The sequence below is a fragment of the Tachypleus tridentatus genome, chromosome 13 (genome assembly GCF_004210375.1).
Source record: "Tachypleus tridentatus isolate NWPU-2018 chromosome 13, ASM421037v1, whole genome shotgun sequence".
In the NCBI taxonomy this organism is placed as follows: domain Eukaryota; kingdom Metazoa; phylum Arthropoda; class Merostomata; order Xiphosura; family Limulidae; genus Tachypleus; species Tachypleus tridentatus.
The window spans coordinates 219,279,275-219,294,960 of NC_134837.1; the positions used below are offsets into that span (position 1 = coordinate 219,279,275).

The 15,686-nt window shown below is 33.4% G+C and overlaps 1 protein-coding gene across 1 annotated transcript in view; it reads left to right on the top strand.

Annotated features, from left to right (window-relative positions):
- Positions 1-10,886, top strand: part of LOC143241029 (DNA replication licensing factor mcm4-A-like) — a 53,137-nt gene extending 42,251 nt beyond the window's left edge. The window contains 5 exon segments of the mRNA XM_076484451.1: positions 1,254-1,371; positions 5,006-5,247; positions 5,444-5,586; positions 5,589-5,653; positions 10,683-10,886. Coding sequence (XP_076340566.1) covers positions 1,254-1,371; positions 5,006-5,247; positions 5,444-5,586; positions 5,589-5,653; positions 10,683-10,781 — 667 coding nt within the window. The 3' untranslated portion in view covers positions 10,782-10,886.
- The last annotated feature ends 4,800 nt before the right edge of the window (positions 10,887-15,686 follow it).

The following is a 15,686-nucleotide window of genomic DNA, read 5'->3' on the forward strand; positions in this document are numbered from 1 at the left end:
ATTTACCAATCTTTTTTTCTTGCTGTCAGTTGTTGATGACACTTAACCCTATTGTTTTATGGTAATAATCCACAAAATGATTTTTAGTTAATCAACTAATACACCAAACATGCAAAAAATAGACAATTTCCCTTAACTTTCACAATTTTTTGACTTCTTAACTATGTGACAAAACCTGTTACAAAATCATCAAATCTAGTCATTATCTTTCTCCTCAGAAGGAAGTTTGTAAAATTAACAATTCTACATTCAGAAAACATGATATAATGTGTCATTTTATAGATGAAAACCTTAGCTTTCTATTGGCTATAGGTAATATAAAATTAAACTAAGAGAGAACTATTAACAAATCCTGAAAGAGAGGGTGTGACAGGTGGGTGTGGCAGGTGGGTGTGGCAAGGGTGTTTGATCTTTTACTTGACAATTCTACAGCCAAACAAAATTGAAGGCTATACAAATTCTGGTTTGTCAGAGCATTGATGATTTTATAATGAGTAACGTATGTTTGATTTCATTCGTTTTGAAGGGGTAATGGATAAAATAGAGAAGGTGCCTAGAAAAAATTTGGATATTCAGGATTTTTTGAAATATTATCGTATAGAATTAAGAACTTAAAACTTGTACATTTTAAAATGTAGTTATTAGCTAAGTTGTTATGCTTATCAATTGGTTTTATTTCAATTCATCAAATATCCACTGTTAAATTCAGTGAGTTTTGTTTCTGGTAAACTACATATAAAGTACATTTTACAGTGAGCTATAGGATTAATCCATAAAACTGTTTGTGGGTCCCTGAAAATGCATGCTTTTGGGACCTGGCTGACTTCCTTAAAAAAAAAGTTAAGCATTGCTTTTGTCATTTCAGTAGATTCAAGATTTTCATGCTGGTTAAATTTCTGAAAGCCCTCCTTGCATATGATGGTAGCAAAATATGGCAGCATGATATTTTAATATACTTGTATGCCTACAATATTAGCATTTGAGAATTTTGAATAAGATGACTTGCTATTTGCAACAGATATTTGGGAAAAACACAAACACAGTAATCCTTAAGAGGTGTCTGTATATTACTGAAAGTTCATCTGTGTGTGATTATTAGTCAAAATGTGTTTCTAGAGCAGACTTAAAACTATGAACAAAGTAAGGGTTATTTTAGTTACAAACACCTTATTTATGTTTATTTTTAAAAAGTAAATTGATAATTTTTGAATTTCAAAAAATCTATCATTGTTCAGTATATCATTCTATTACAGGTTTGACTTGATTTTCTTGATCTTGGATCCTCAAGATGAGTTGTATGATAGACGCCTGGCTCGCCACCTGGTGTCACTGTATTACAAAACTAGGGAAGAGGAGCAGGAGGAGTTCCTTGTGAGTGATAATAATCACAACTATATTTTTGCTTTTGATGCCTAATGTGTTAAAAATTAATAAAATCATACTTTTCACATGGTGGTCAAGTATATGCTCAAATTATGTACTTGTACTATTTTACATGTTTTGAATATTTGTTTATTTTGTGTTCATAACTTTTAATGTACATACAAAAATACTTCTTTTTGCATTTATGATTGTTTGAAGACTCCACTAATTTGTGTGTGTCAAAAGATGGATTAAGGGTGTCTTGAACTCTTGGCAGTAACTTAACCATGGATACCCTACTTGCATTGACATCTTGCAGTGTATTTCACTGTTGGGCTAAAAAAAAGAACAACATACTTGTAATTTTTCATTAGATTTACACCCTTGTGCAAATTAATTGAAACAAATGGTCATTTTACAATATTTTCAGCGTGGCAGCCAGTGTAGGCTTGCTGGACTCGCTGATTTCCTTTAATAGTCATTTTTTTACACAGACAGCGTCATTAGCTGTTTTGCAGTATGGTCGATCTAATTTTGGGATATATGACGAAATTTTAAGGAGTATTACGTCATTCGAAATTGTGTTAGAAGGACAAGGAGACCAGTTAAAAAACAACTTCTTATCAACTCAATGAAGAAAAAACGGTATCAATGGAGCCTGAAATACAAGAATTGGATGCAAGAACAATGGAGGGAGGTGTTATTCAGTGACGTGACTCATTTTTTCTTACAGGGTCAAAGAAGTCTGCATGTTTGCAGATCTCCAGGTGAGAAACTTTGAGAACCTCACATCAATCATTTCGTAAAACATCCTTTGAAGAAGATGTTTTTGGGCTTTTTCAGCTACTATCGTAGAAGGTATGATGCGAGGACCACAGTACATCGAAGTTTTGCAGAGAAGAGTCATTCCAGAATTGAAAAGAGATTTCCAGATGCATTTGGCACATTTCAGCAAGATCTGGCTCCGTACCACACGTCGAAACTTGTGAAGAATTTTATGACTGCAATGTGAATAAGGGTACTGGACTGGCCTGGACTGACTTAAGTCCTATTGAAAATCTTTGGGCGATTTGTAAAGAAAGCCTTCGGGGAAAAGACTGTACTATGAAAGATAAGCTAATTGAGGTGTGGTACCGCGATCCAAAAATGAGTAAAGATTGCAGTCAACTCGTGGACTCGATGCCAAAGCAGATTAATAATCTTCTGAATAATAAAGGTGGTCATATTATGTATTAATTTGAGAGTAATTTTTGGATTCTCAGAAATAAAACAAAAAATTGAAAAAAATCGTAATTTTCCTTCTTGTTTCAATTAATTTGCAGAAGGGTGTACAAATGATTACATCCCAGAAAAGAGCTCATCAAAATAAATATGATGAAACTATATTAATGAAACCCTTTTTTAACAGTGAGCAATGGCACTTTAAATAATAATAATTTTTACGTTTAGTTACTAGTGTGACAGTGACAACAATTTAGAAAATGATTTGACATTTACAATCCTTGAGGCACAGATGACAGACAAGAACAATACTATATGGGCTGTTTTCTTGACTTTTGTCAGCTAAAATCATCAGTGGTTTTGGTCTGTCAAGTCTTCTCAGAATTGCACTGTCTGTGTTTGTACTTTACAGACTGTTAAGTCTGTCCTCTTCCATTCAGCTCTTGTCCTCATTTTTTATCCATTACAGTTTTGAAACGTTGTTAACTCCATTGATTTAGCTTGTGTAACACTTGAGACCTGAAGCTTTTTTGAAGATCCCATCAAGCTAGTAAACTGGATGAACTTGCATTTAATCATGAAATCTGTGTCTTTTAATAGGATTGTGAAATCTTTGCTGTGGCTTGCTGTATCTCATCAGTTGAAAGAGTAGCTAGCTTGTACAGAAATCTGAATTTATGCTTAATATCTTTATGTGTCTCTAAGCAATGTCCTAACATGATGATAAGTGTAAAAATGATTACAACGACTACTTCAGCTTTAAAGGAATACTTGAGGGGCATTGTCATCATGGAGACAATTTGGTAACTGGATACATCTCTCAGAAGAATTGTATTCCTTGTGACCACACAGTTTAATCCTCAGGTCTTTGGGTGACTCATACTCTGCTCACTGAATCTTGACAAAATCTAAAAGAGATTCAAGTAAGCACATTGTGACATTCAAATATAAGCTGGTCCAGTATATCTGATTGTTGGTAAGAATGTTAATCTTTCCTCCAGACAAGTTGGTAGAACATAATGGGTGACATATGTATGACACCTGATGTTGAATGGACCTGTATTGAAAGAACTGTTGATTTCAGTTTGTGGAAAATCTTCTAAATACAACCATCAGAATCAATTTTTCACAGGTGGTGGAAGAAAGGTGTGATGTATGGCTTTTGCCTTTGTTGGAAAACCACTTGATGTGTTCAGTAAGAAATGCATCAAAGTTTATAAGAACATGTAACACACCCAGAAAATTACCATTGCATAGAGACCCAATGATTTTGTCATTGCCTTGCAGTAAAATACTTCACTCGTATGAAAACATGTTTCAGCATTGCTATTTGTTTTCAAACTGGACAACCATATCCATATGCTCATCCACACAACCAATTCCTGAATGTCTTGTGCTCATTACTATCATGGTTTCTCAATAGTGCTGGCTGTTTCCAATTCTATTGTATCTGTGCTTCCAGTCTTTAAACTCAGGAGTGAAATAGCTACTTGCTTTTGCTGTGATTCTATAAACAAAGTAGTAAACTTTGCTATTTGAAGGCAAATAACAGAACTACATTTATTTTGCATATTCTTCCATCAGCACATGCACACGTGTGAAGGACTTTGAGCAGTGTTCTTTTTATCCCTCTTTGGCAGGAATCATGCCTGAATTTGAAAATTATTTGTATTCTCAAGATGGCTGGTATGAGTATTAGCACTTTAATTAAAATAAAGCACAGAACAATGTTTTGACCTACTTTGGTCATTTTCTGGTGGAATTGTTGTTCTGTACTTTATTTTAGTTAAAATGATAACACTCATCCCAGCCATCATAAGATTACATTTGTACTTCAAGTGGATTTTTTGTCATCACAAATTGAGAATTCTTTATAACAGTTTTAGTAGTTATCACTACCTTTTGCAATACAGAGGTCTTTTATTTCTTCTGAGATTTTCTCTTCTCACAACCAAATGGCTGTTGTGTGTTTAATGTCTTCCTGCTCAGTAAACACCAGCTGATTTTTGTCTTTCTCAGTTTGTTGAGTTTGTAGCTTTGATTAGTCCAACTCGATATCTGGAACCATTAGTGGTTCAGTGTGTGAAAATAAATTCTGAGAATTTATGATGAAAGAAAATTAGAATATGTAATAATATATTGATGCACAATATCTCTTACGTTCATTACTGGTCAAACCATTGCCTTATACCAGGACTCATTAGGCAATGATTAAAATTTCTATAAGTATAGGGAAGCAAGTGCTTTCTTGCAGACCTGTTAAAGGCCAACTGACTTAAATTTTAGGTTCATATTTCTATTTTCCTTAAAGAAATTTTAATTTTTGTTAGTGTAATATTTTTAGACATTATCAGTGTACTATTTTTTTATTCAGTTATTAAAGAGATAAATGTAACTGTATTGATATCAACTTTTGTTTCAGGATATGGCACTTTTAAAGGATTACATAGCATTTGCTCGTTCTTATGTTCAACCAAGATTAAGTGAACCTGCTGGTCATGCTTTAATTGATGCATATGTTAGTATGCGTAAAATTGGTAGTGGAAGAGGACAAGTTTCTGCATTCCCTCGACAGTTGGAATCGCTCATACGGTTGGCTGAGGCTCATGCAAAAGTGAGGTACTCCAGTGTAGTAGAATTGGTAGATGTGGAGGAAGCCAGGAGGTAAATAATTTGTACACAACTTAAAATGTGGTACTGACTATGGTTAGAAATTTTCTTGAAACTAATTTTGTAGAGATTTAATACTCTGATTTTTTATGATTTATAATGCCAATAGATTTGAAAATATATATAGTCAAAGAGTTTTAATGTTGCAGTCTTGGAAAGTGAACCTTTAAAAGCAATTATTATAATCTAGGTTACATTGTGAGGCATTGAAGCAGTCTGCTACAGACCCTGCTTCTGGAAAAATTGACATTTCCATTTTGACCACTGGTATGAGCAACTCTGCCAGACGTCGAAGAAGTGAACTTGCACAGGCTCTAAAGAAACTTTTACAGTCCAAGGGAAAACTCAGAGTTTCAGTTTTCAGAAGGTGCTGACAGAGTTGAAAGAACAATCTGAACTTGTAAGTATTAAAGGAAAATTAGAAGCATAAATTTCAGAAAATCAAAATATTTTGTTAAGTTTAAAATGTTAACTTATCTGTCCAAGAGGCACCAGACACTGTTCTTTCCAAAAGTGTTCCCCTTGGTGTGAATTCCTGTACATGGTGAGGGGACCTCCTAGAGAAGGTTCTGTTTTTTCAGTTTACCTCCTCTGGGATCAAAACATCCACCCACGTGTTTGCTGTGCATAGCAACCCCTGAAGGGGATGAGAGCACCCTGGTGGTTTAGGGGTCCAAACCTAACACACCACTTTAGCCATGGGATGTCCCTCACCCTGAGTCAGTTGGCTGGTCCACATGGGCTAGGGTCAACCAAGTACCAGTATTGGATGTTTTCAACTGGTGTTGTGGACATTGTGTCTGCTGGTGTTTGGGTATAGTGCTCACGAAACCTTGGTGTTGCTGCAGTGTCTTTGTTTGGCATTGTAGTGCATCCCCTCATAGGGCTCCATGGTGGGTGGAGTCAGTGGGCACTGAAATATGCTTTCTTTATTATGGATCTCCCAAATAAAAATCAAAATAAAAAAAAAAAAAAAGACCATAAGTAAATTACAATGTCTTCAACATTTGTATCCCATTTTTTGATATAACATTTTTATAGGGCAGATGCCTTCCTTTTTTATTCAGAAGGGACTAGAGGGGTTTGCTGGCTCTCCTAAGTCAGTCAAGAAGCTTCGTTCTGGTTACATATTGGTGGAAATATTCACTCCTAAACACAGGGAACCACTTTTACATTTGAAAACCATTAGGTATATACTCATTGTAGTTTTTCCCCATGTGACTTTGAATTTGTTACGAGGGATTTGAAGAACATCCCCAAATCAGAGATCCTCTCTGGTTTTTCTACCCAAGGAGTTTTTGCAGTGAGGTGCATCTCCACTTGCAAAGATGAAATTATGATACCCACCAATGTCCTAATTTTGAAATTTACTTACCATCATCAGGGTAGATTATCTAAATTTCATGGTGCAGCCATATATTTTAAATCCTCTTAAATGTTTTCAGTGTTAGCAGTTCAGTCACTCAGGTGGCCTGGCATGGCCAAGCGTGTTGAGGAGTGCGACTCGTAATCTGAGGGTCGCGGGTTCGCATCCCTGTCGCGCCAAACATGCTCGCCCTTTCAGCCATGGGGTCGGTCAATCCCACTATTGGTTGGTAAAAGAGTCGACCAAGAGTTGGCAGTGGGTAGTGATGACTAGCTGCCTTCCCTCTAGTCTTACACTACTAAATTAGGGACGGCTAGCACAGATAGCCCTCGAGTAGCTTTGTGTGAAATTCAAAAAACAAACAGTCACTCAGAGACACCACATTGTGGTTTTTTGGTGGGTGCTTATTGTGGTGGCAAGAACCACGATCCCTATGAATGTGAAATAGACCCTCATTGTGTTAATTGTAATGGCTCTCACCCTTCTTACTTTCATTCAGGTTCTAGGTGGGTGGAAGCAAAAGAGATACAGTTTTTGAAAATGGTTCACAACCTTTCTTACCCTGAGGCTAGAAAGTTAATGTCCACCATTTCATCTTGGATGTATGCTGCTGCACTTCACTCCACTGCTAAAGTGGGAATGCAAATGGATCTCTCCATACCTCCGAAAGAATCGTGCTTGAACCATGTGAAAAGTATTTTGCCTTCTGTGGTTAAGAAAGTTGAATCAACATTGACACCCATCTCTGTCCCTACCATTTTTTCCAGCAGCTCCCCAGATCCACTTTCCTTTGGTTCCAGGTTTGGACGTTTCCTCAGGTCCACCTTTTCTGACCCCAAGATGCAAAATGATCATTCATTCATGCCCTCAGTCATTGGAATCTTCTTCCAATGACAGAGACCTGCCAAATCAACCCAGGGCAGGATCCATGCAGGCTCATAAGCCTTCAAATAAAGAAAAACAGATGTGGTCAAAAACAGATGGAATCTCCATGCAATTTGCCCATACATAAGTAAAAACAGCCACTTTGAAACAGTGGAACTGTCAAGGTTTATGTTTTAATTTGGATGACATCAAAGCACTGATTGATTCTTAGCATCCTATGTGTCTTTACTAAGAGGAAAGATTTCTGAAACCTGCTGATACAGTCACTTTTCAGCAGTTTTGTTTGTACAGAAATGACAGGTTATGTGATAGACGAGTGTATTGAGGGGTGGCACTGCTGGTCGATCAGCATATGCACGCCCTGTCTTTGTCACTCGACATACCCTTGGAGGCCATAGCCATCCGTGTTTCCTTGGGTCATACCATCACTGTATGTTTTCTACCTGTCTCCTGAAGTTACCTATGATCAATCAGACCTTGATGCTCTTGTTGAACAGTTGCCTACTGGGGGGACTTTTCTCTTGCTCTGGATCATATAGAAGCTAAGCAGTACTCAAATTGTGCTATTTATACTAACTCACTTAGTTCTCAATTGACCCTGTAATCGTTTCATGTTAGTTCTCAACATGTTCTTGCCAATATTTGAAACATGCTTGCCCATTTCTTTTTAACATCTACTTCTGTCCAGTTCTTCTGGATACTAAGCCACATTGGTATTTGCAGAACAAACTCTTCAACACCACAGCTAAGTCTGTCTGCTCTGGTGTTATCACTGCTGTGCCTGTTACATACATAGACTATGGTCATGTATTCAAGGTGCAGCTCCTTGCCAGTTGGCAGTCAACTTGGAGTGATCAATGTGAAAAGAAGCTTTTCTAGGCAAAACCCTCTATTGGACTTTGGCTGTCTTGCTTCTATAAGGATTGGAAAGAAGTTGTCCTAACTAGACTGAACATTTGTCACAGCTTTTAAACTCATTGTTTTCTTTTATCTGGGACTAATACATCTATGTGTGGTCTGTGTGACACTCAGGTTACAATAGTTCACATTTTACTGTCATGTCGTTTCGACTCTCAGTTTCGACTCTCAGCAATGGCATTATTTTAGACATGTTTTGTCTCAATTTGTTACTGGTTGTTTGGTACAAATAGCCTAATTGCTTTGTGCCATAAAATGTCAACCAATCAAAAATGTTACACTTAAACTGCTATGTTTATTTGTATATAACTTGAGAAAGTTAATGTTTATACCAGTTTTCAGAAATTAAAGATTTATTGGGATTTTTTCTACTTGTTTCTTTTATATGAAAAGTAGCAGTATGGTATTTTTGATATTTCTTAAAAATTATCATGGCTTTATATCTGCAATTTATATTCATAACTAAAACATTTTTTTATTTTTGTTTGAAAACAAACTTCTGAGGTTGAAAAATACTAAGGAAGCCTATAATATAAAGACCACACTTTGTCACTGCTTAAACACTGCTTGTATGTTTTGGAGTATTTTACCTTCCTCATTAAAGCAAGATAGAACTGGTATTATTGTGTTATGGCCAATTAATGGAAGTATAGAAATTTATTTTATTTCAATTTTTTATTTGTTTACTTTTTTATGTGTATAACATTTTTTTCAATTAAATTAAATGCTTATTTTGTATTTGGTCCAATTTAGTCTTTGAACCAGTTGTGAACACATCTCTGTTTGTGTTATCTGTTATAAATGTAGATATACAATCCAAATAGCGATATAGCCATCCATGTCAGCTATATGCAAAACATTAATTAAGAACTTCATGAGGACAAGAAACCTATCTGAAGTGAAAATGTATTCTAAAGACAGCTGGTATGGGTAGTAAAAGTTTAATTAAAGTAAAGAACAGAACAGTTTCAACCTTCTTACAAAGAGATTATAACTAACTGTTGCCAGGCAATGTCTCAGGGATGAGACTGTAAATGGGTACAAGGTTGTAGGGGTTATTGCATTTAGATATTAGGTTATTAATTAATATACATACAAAGGTGTTTCTATATAATGGTTCAATTTTGGTTTGAGATGTTCTATAAGTAGGGCTTCTTTGATTTTGTGTTTGTTTGTTTTCCTACTTAATATCTGGGTGTTTTCTATGGTTATGCTGTGCTTACTTGATTTGCAGTGTTCAAAAAGATATAAAGGTGATTCTTTGTGTTTTTTGAATCTGGTTTCCATTTTTCTGCTTGCTTCTCTAATATAGAAGTTGTGGCAGTTATTGCATTGCATTTTATAAATAATGTTGATGTTATGTTTGTCTGTGTAGTTTTTATACAGTATGGACTTCAGTTTTGTACCTGGTTTTTGAATAAATTTAGTGTTAGTTAGGTACAATTTAGTAAGTTTGTGCCATATTTCAGGAAATATTTTCAAAAAGGAAAGCATCAGGTGTTGGTGATACCTTTCAGTCTTGAAAGGGTTAATCAATGATTTTTTTGTATTGTTAACTGGAAAAAAAATCAAATTATGTAAGTTTAGTAAAATGAGTAGAAAAATAGAAGGTCAGTATCCTTTGGTGTCCAAAATCAAGCTGAAGAAGTTATTAATGTTGACATGTTGAGTTGAGACATGAACTGAATCAAAAGATAATAGTAATTCATTTTTAGTAGTTTATATGTGTAAAGCCACCTTGTTTGCTGTTTGGAAATCTGTAAATAGTCATTCTGGAAAATGGTTTGTAAGTTTTAGCTTGCTAACAGAAAAAAAGTGAAATGTTATTCCTTTCATATGCAGTCATTTGGTGTTTTCTTTTCCAGTGTGATACTTATATTATAATAAACATTACTGTTAATTTAAGACAACAATTTTAGGTGAGTAAAATTAAACATTTAAATATATGATTTTATCCACTTTAAGGAGTTCAGTTTTTTCAGTTATACATTTCTGAATGACTGGGATCCACTTCTAAAAGTAAAGGTTAATTGTCTAATAATTTTTTTAATGTTTTATTTTAAACCCAATTAAAGTAATTGCTGGAAAATTTGTACAGATATTTGCTATGTTTTGTTTTCTGAAACAATATAGTTATCTTTTAGTCTGCTTAACTCGCAGAAATACACTACATACATCACTGATACTAACCTTAGTTTTTCATGCTACACTCTTTGTGTGTTGGAAAATTATTAACATTTTTTTCCCCTCTTTCCCCCAGATGATAACTCGAGAAATGTTTGAAGATGTGCTGCAAGACCTTCAGGATGATGAGTTTCTAGTTGTTCTAGGGAAGTCAACAATCAGACTCTGCACTTAAATTTTCAAAATAAAGTATTGCCCAAAGTTTTGTAATTGATTTTTACAATATGTATATCATTTTGTACTTTTTAAAGATAATAAATAAACATACTTTTATGAATAATGTAATAGATTTGAATAGTTATACAAAATCAATAAATACAGCTTAAGTTTAAATATTTAATCAGTAAAACAAAGTAAGCTCAATATATAAATAGTATAAACAAAGAGTTCATAGAAGGTTTTGAGCCACTGATGTTCAAGGTTTGAAAACATTTGTAGTGTTCATATTTAGCATAAATGTTTCTAACAAACTTACAGAATAAAACATTTTGAGTTAATGATGCTTACACATTATTTTTATTTGATCAACATACAACAGAAACATAAGAAAAAGTAATGCATTACACACTGGGCAGCTGTTCATATATTTTAGACATTAAAAGCTTCCTTAAACTTTATTAATATTACTCTTATATTGATTAAATAACATCTGTTAAGAGCCCTAAATCGTCCTATTCTGTTAATAGCAGTTTTACTTGTACATCTAAATATTAAATTTATGGTATTAATTATGAAAACTGCAATGAAAATTATGTAGGAGATAGCATGTAACACTTCAATTAAGGATCAAAATGAGCTATTAGTTTGTCATTCTATTGAGCAGGTTGGAATAATTGCCCTATAGCATGTATTCTTAGATAGCAGTCAAAGAACGAGAATCAAGAAAAGAAATAATTCTTAAGTTAGTTTGTATAAATCATTTTTATGTTGATAAATGGTTTAATTTATTAATTTCTTTCTTCATAAATTCATTTTTTTAAATATTACCTCTGTTTTTTGAGTTATGTATACACTTTTTTTCCTAGTCAGACTTTTATTTATGTATATTTTATTAACTAGCAGCCTGTCATTTCTTTCAATATATTTGTTGAATTGTCATTAATGGACAGTTTTGTTTCTGGCTTGAAAAAAAACACAAAAAAACCCTTTGCTGAACATGCTTTCAAGGAAATAAAAATAGAATTTTTCTTGAACGTTATTTGCAAATATCTTAATTTATTTATATGTACATAGATATGTGCATTCTTGGTAAAGGACAAATTTCTCATAACATCAGAAACACAAGTTATAAGACATTAATTGTCCAATAAATGTGTGACTTGTTTGTGTAATTATTGAACATAAACTTATTTGACAGATTCTTAACCACTAGCTGTGGACAATATGGCCTGATCTTTTGTTTTGTTTCATTGAAGTGTATGGACTTAGTACTGTTGTTTATGCAATACAAGTAACTTACCTGAATATATTTTAAGAATACAAAACTGATGTTTAATGGTAATTTTTGCCTGAACTTAAGGAAAATCCTGTCTATTACTCAATGGGTCTGTGACATTCAGTACTTAATAACTGAAGAAGTGAAAGCTTGAAAGTTGTGGCATTCAGTATGTATTAATTCTCTCTTGTGACACTGACATATGGCTTCGGGCCTGAAGAAGGCTTTAACATGAGGCTCAAAACATCAATCTAGCACGAAAATTGGCAAATATTTTAATATATTTCACTCAACAAATTTAGAATTTTTCAAAGCATACAATTTTGATATCTTTATTATTTAATGAATTTACATTAAACAAACACTACTTATTTTCCTGTGTTTTTATTAATGTTGCTAGTATGTCTGTATATTTTATGGATTTTAGGATATTTAAACAACAACAAAGTCAAATTGGTTCTTTTTTATTTTAATTGTGAGTTTACTGATTACATTCAAATTAAATCAGTTCTTTTGATTTCCTTGTTGAAAAGTTTTGCATTTGTTTGTTGAAAGCTGTAAAACAAGTTATATGAAGTTGATTTAATATTAAATGAAACAAAATATGACTGGGAAGAAACATCTGTAATTCTACTAGGCAAGTGGACAGCAGTAGAATAAAAGATTTCTTAACTTCACTGATTTTTATATTGTAATATGGTAGAATGTTTAAATAGTTGTTTTAGATGGTTATTAGTTAGTTCCATTTGTGGTTTTTGTCTGTGTTCTAAAATATTTTTTCATATGAAGGTTGAGTTGTTTTTGTTGGTGATGTGTCAAAGAAATTTTACAATAATTCTGCACAAGGAAAAATGTACATTAAGAAAGAAGGCAACTCACAACTGGTTACAGCACTAGTTTTCCACACATCTTGCTGAATGACCACAATCAAGTCAAAACACTATTGGCAGAAATAGGAGAAAAAATTCTTTCAGTTGTTGAAGTGTCTGATCACTCTCATTCAGGAAGGTTAACAAAATACTGCTGGTAAAATTCATCAGGAAGTTATTGTAGCTACAGTGTTAAAAGATCTATAGTAATACACATTAAAATTGGCTGTTGAAGTGGGTGTGTCTCTTGTAATTGTGGATACAACTGTGGAAATTAACAAGCTTCATCTATACAGGTAACATATAAATGAGTTGAAGTTTGTGAAAGTTTATAATTCTAATTCAAAATTATAATAATCTGACAGGTTCCATTTACTTTTTTTTAATAGAAAAGGGAACTTACTATTGGAGTCAAGAGAATAGGTTAAGCAAGTCATTTCCAAAAGTTAAATATTTATACTGAATAGCAGACATCCATATTGGTGGCCCATAATTATCAACAGAAATATAGATGGACTAGAGTTTTTTTCATAGATGCCTCAGAATAAATTTGAATCTTCTTTAGATCATGTGTTTAGAGCCTGAATATGAAATATATTTCAAGCAGAATGGTGCTCTTTGTTGCTGCGGTAGGGAGGTTCAGGATATCTTAATGATACATTTTTTAATAGTTGGTAGAAGGCAGTACCCAGATAAGGAAGCAACAGCTATTCAATGAAGATAATTGTAGATGAACTTGAGGTCTGACTGAAGAGTTCTTCCAGTGGATGATGGAGGTGAGATTCAAGAAAAAAGGGAAGGATGCTAAATCTTGTGCAAAAACACCTGGAACAAAATTCAGGAAGAAATAGACCAATTAAAGCAGTTGATAATCCTAAAGCACATCATACCACCTTAGGCTCCAAGTTTTTGAAACTATAAGACATTATGATTTGAGACCATTACCTAGAAGTCTGTTGCTGATACAGGTAACATATAAATGAGTTGAAGTTTGTGAAAAGTTTATAATTCTAATTTAAAATTATAATAATCTGCTCCAACCTTGAAGAGAAGCACCTTTAATCTGATGCAAATCTGGATAGGATGGAGGAAGTAGTACTCTGTTTGTTGTGCCATCCCTTTTCAACCATTAGTGCAAATAGAATGAATTAATGGCTGCCATAGCTCTCCTGACCTCATCTGCTGAATATTATATTGAGAATTATGGTACATCACATAAAGACATTGGAGAATTATTAGTGAGAATAGTTTATGCTCTGTTTTTTTGGGATTGCCTTCACATTGATTAAACTCATTTTGAACAGACATTATAATATGGTTTTAAAACATATTGTGTATTAAATATTTATGTAATTACCATAAAATAAGTCAAAACTATACATAATATCTAACAAAAATTAACTCCAAAACTACCAAACAGGGTCTTGGAGAAAAATAATATGGCACATAAAATCTGGTATGCTTGGTGTAAAGATTTATTTATTCTGGCATTATTTGCTTGTAGGAAATCAGTAGTAGGAGGTTGCTAAAAGTATCTCATGATGGGTAGCTAGCATGATTTATTTTTTTATTTTTTTTTATAACTTCCATTCATACATTTTTATTGTTGTTTGTACAATACTTAAATGCTTTGAAATATTTTCATGTATGTAGATCTTGGGAGTAAAGAACTGAGGGGTTAATGTGTTGTGTAGATAATGACTTACTCTGCCCAACTTTATAATTGATGTATTTTCAAATTTAATGTTTTGGCAAGCTGTTTAGAACTTACAAGGAAAAAACAATATGTTTGTGTGTTGTGCAGGTAATTTATTCCATTAATGCCTGTCTTTATACTTAGTTTTATTAGTATTCTTAGTTATTATGTTTTACATTATTTGCATTTCAAAATAGTGTGTGTTTTAGTTTTTATTATGTAGATTTATGGCATTAAGGATTGCTAGGCAGTTTGTTATACAGGATTGTTTTAATTAACTTTTAAGACACTTTTTTATTTCTGTTCTATATAATTAGTTTATCTTTTAATTAGACTCCCATTAAGCCTGTTTGGTAACTTTAAAACCTTTCTGGTTTCAGAGTAAAATATATCTCCAAATCTTGGCATTATACCATAGGGAATTGTGCATCAGGACAAACTCGTGTCCGATTGCAAATGGTTACTCAAGTTTACTTTTCTGATTAATTTTTTAATTACCCTTTGTTTAAACAATGATAGTGTTGCATGATCTTGCAAGTTTGTTATATGTTATGTTCATTACTTTATAAATCACTATAATCAGGTTATGTACCATACAGTTTCTAGAGGCAGCAATGGCTGCACCTTTCAATGACCTCAGAATAATGTTAAAATTACCTGCATATTCAGGTTGTTGAGTTGCTGATGCTGCAGTTGCAGGCTTCAAACAGTACTTATGGTATTTATCAGAAGTCTTGGTCAGTTTGGTTGTTTGACAACAGAGTTCAGATAACTAGGAAATGTGAAATTGTGAAGAATCTTCAAAAACCTTCATTAACTAGAAGGAAGATAGTTTAATATCAAGGTGCCTTTACAATCCACGTTTAAAAGAGGACTCTTTTAAAATATTTAATATATTAAATTTAAACAGGAAAGAGAAAGCAGAGGCATACCTGAAGAAAGACTTGGCACATTGGAAAGGGATTCTAGAACATGAAATGCAGAAGGCAACTGCTTGGTTGAAAGTTATGAATGAGTGCACAGAGAGGTATTGTTCTAGTTCAAGTATTTAACTCTTATACCACTGAGGATGAAGTTGAA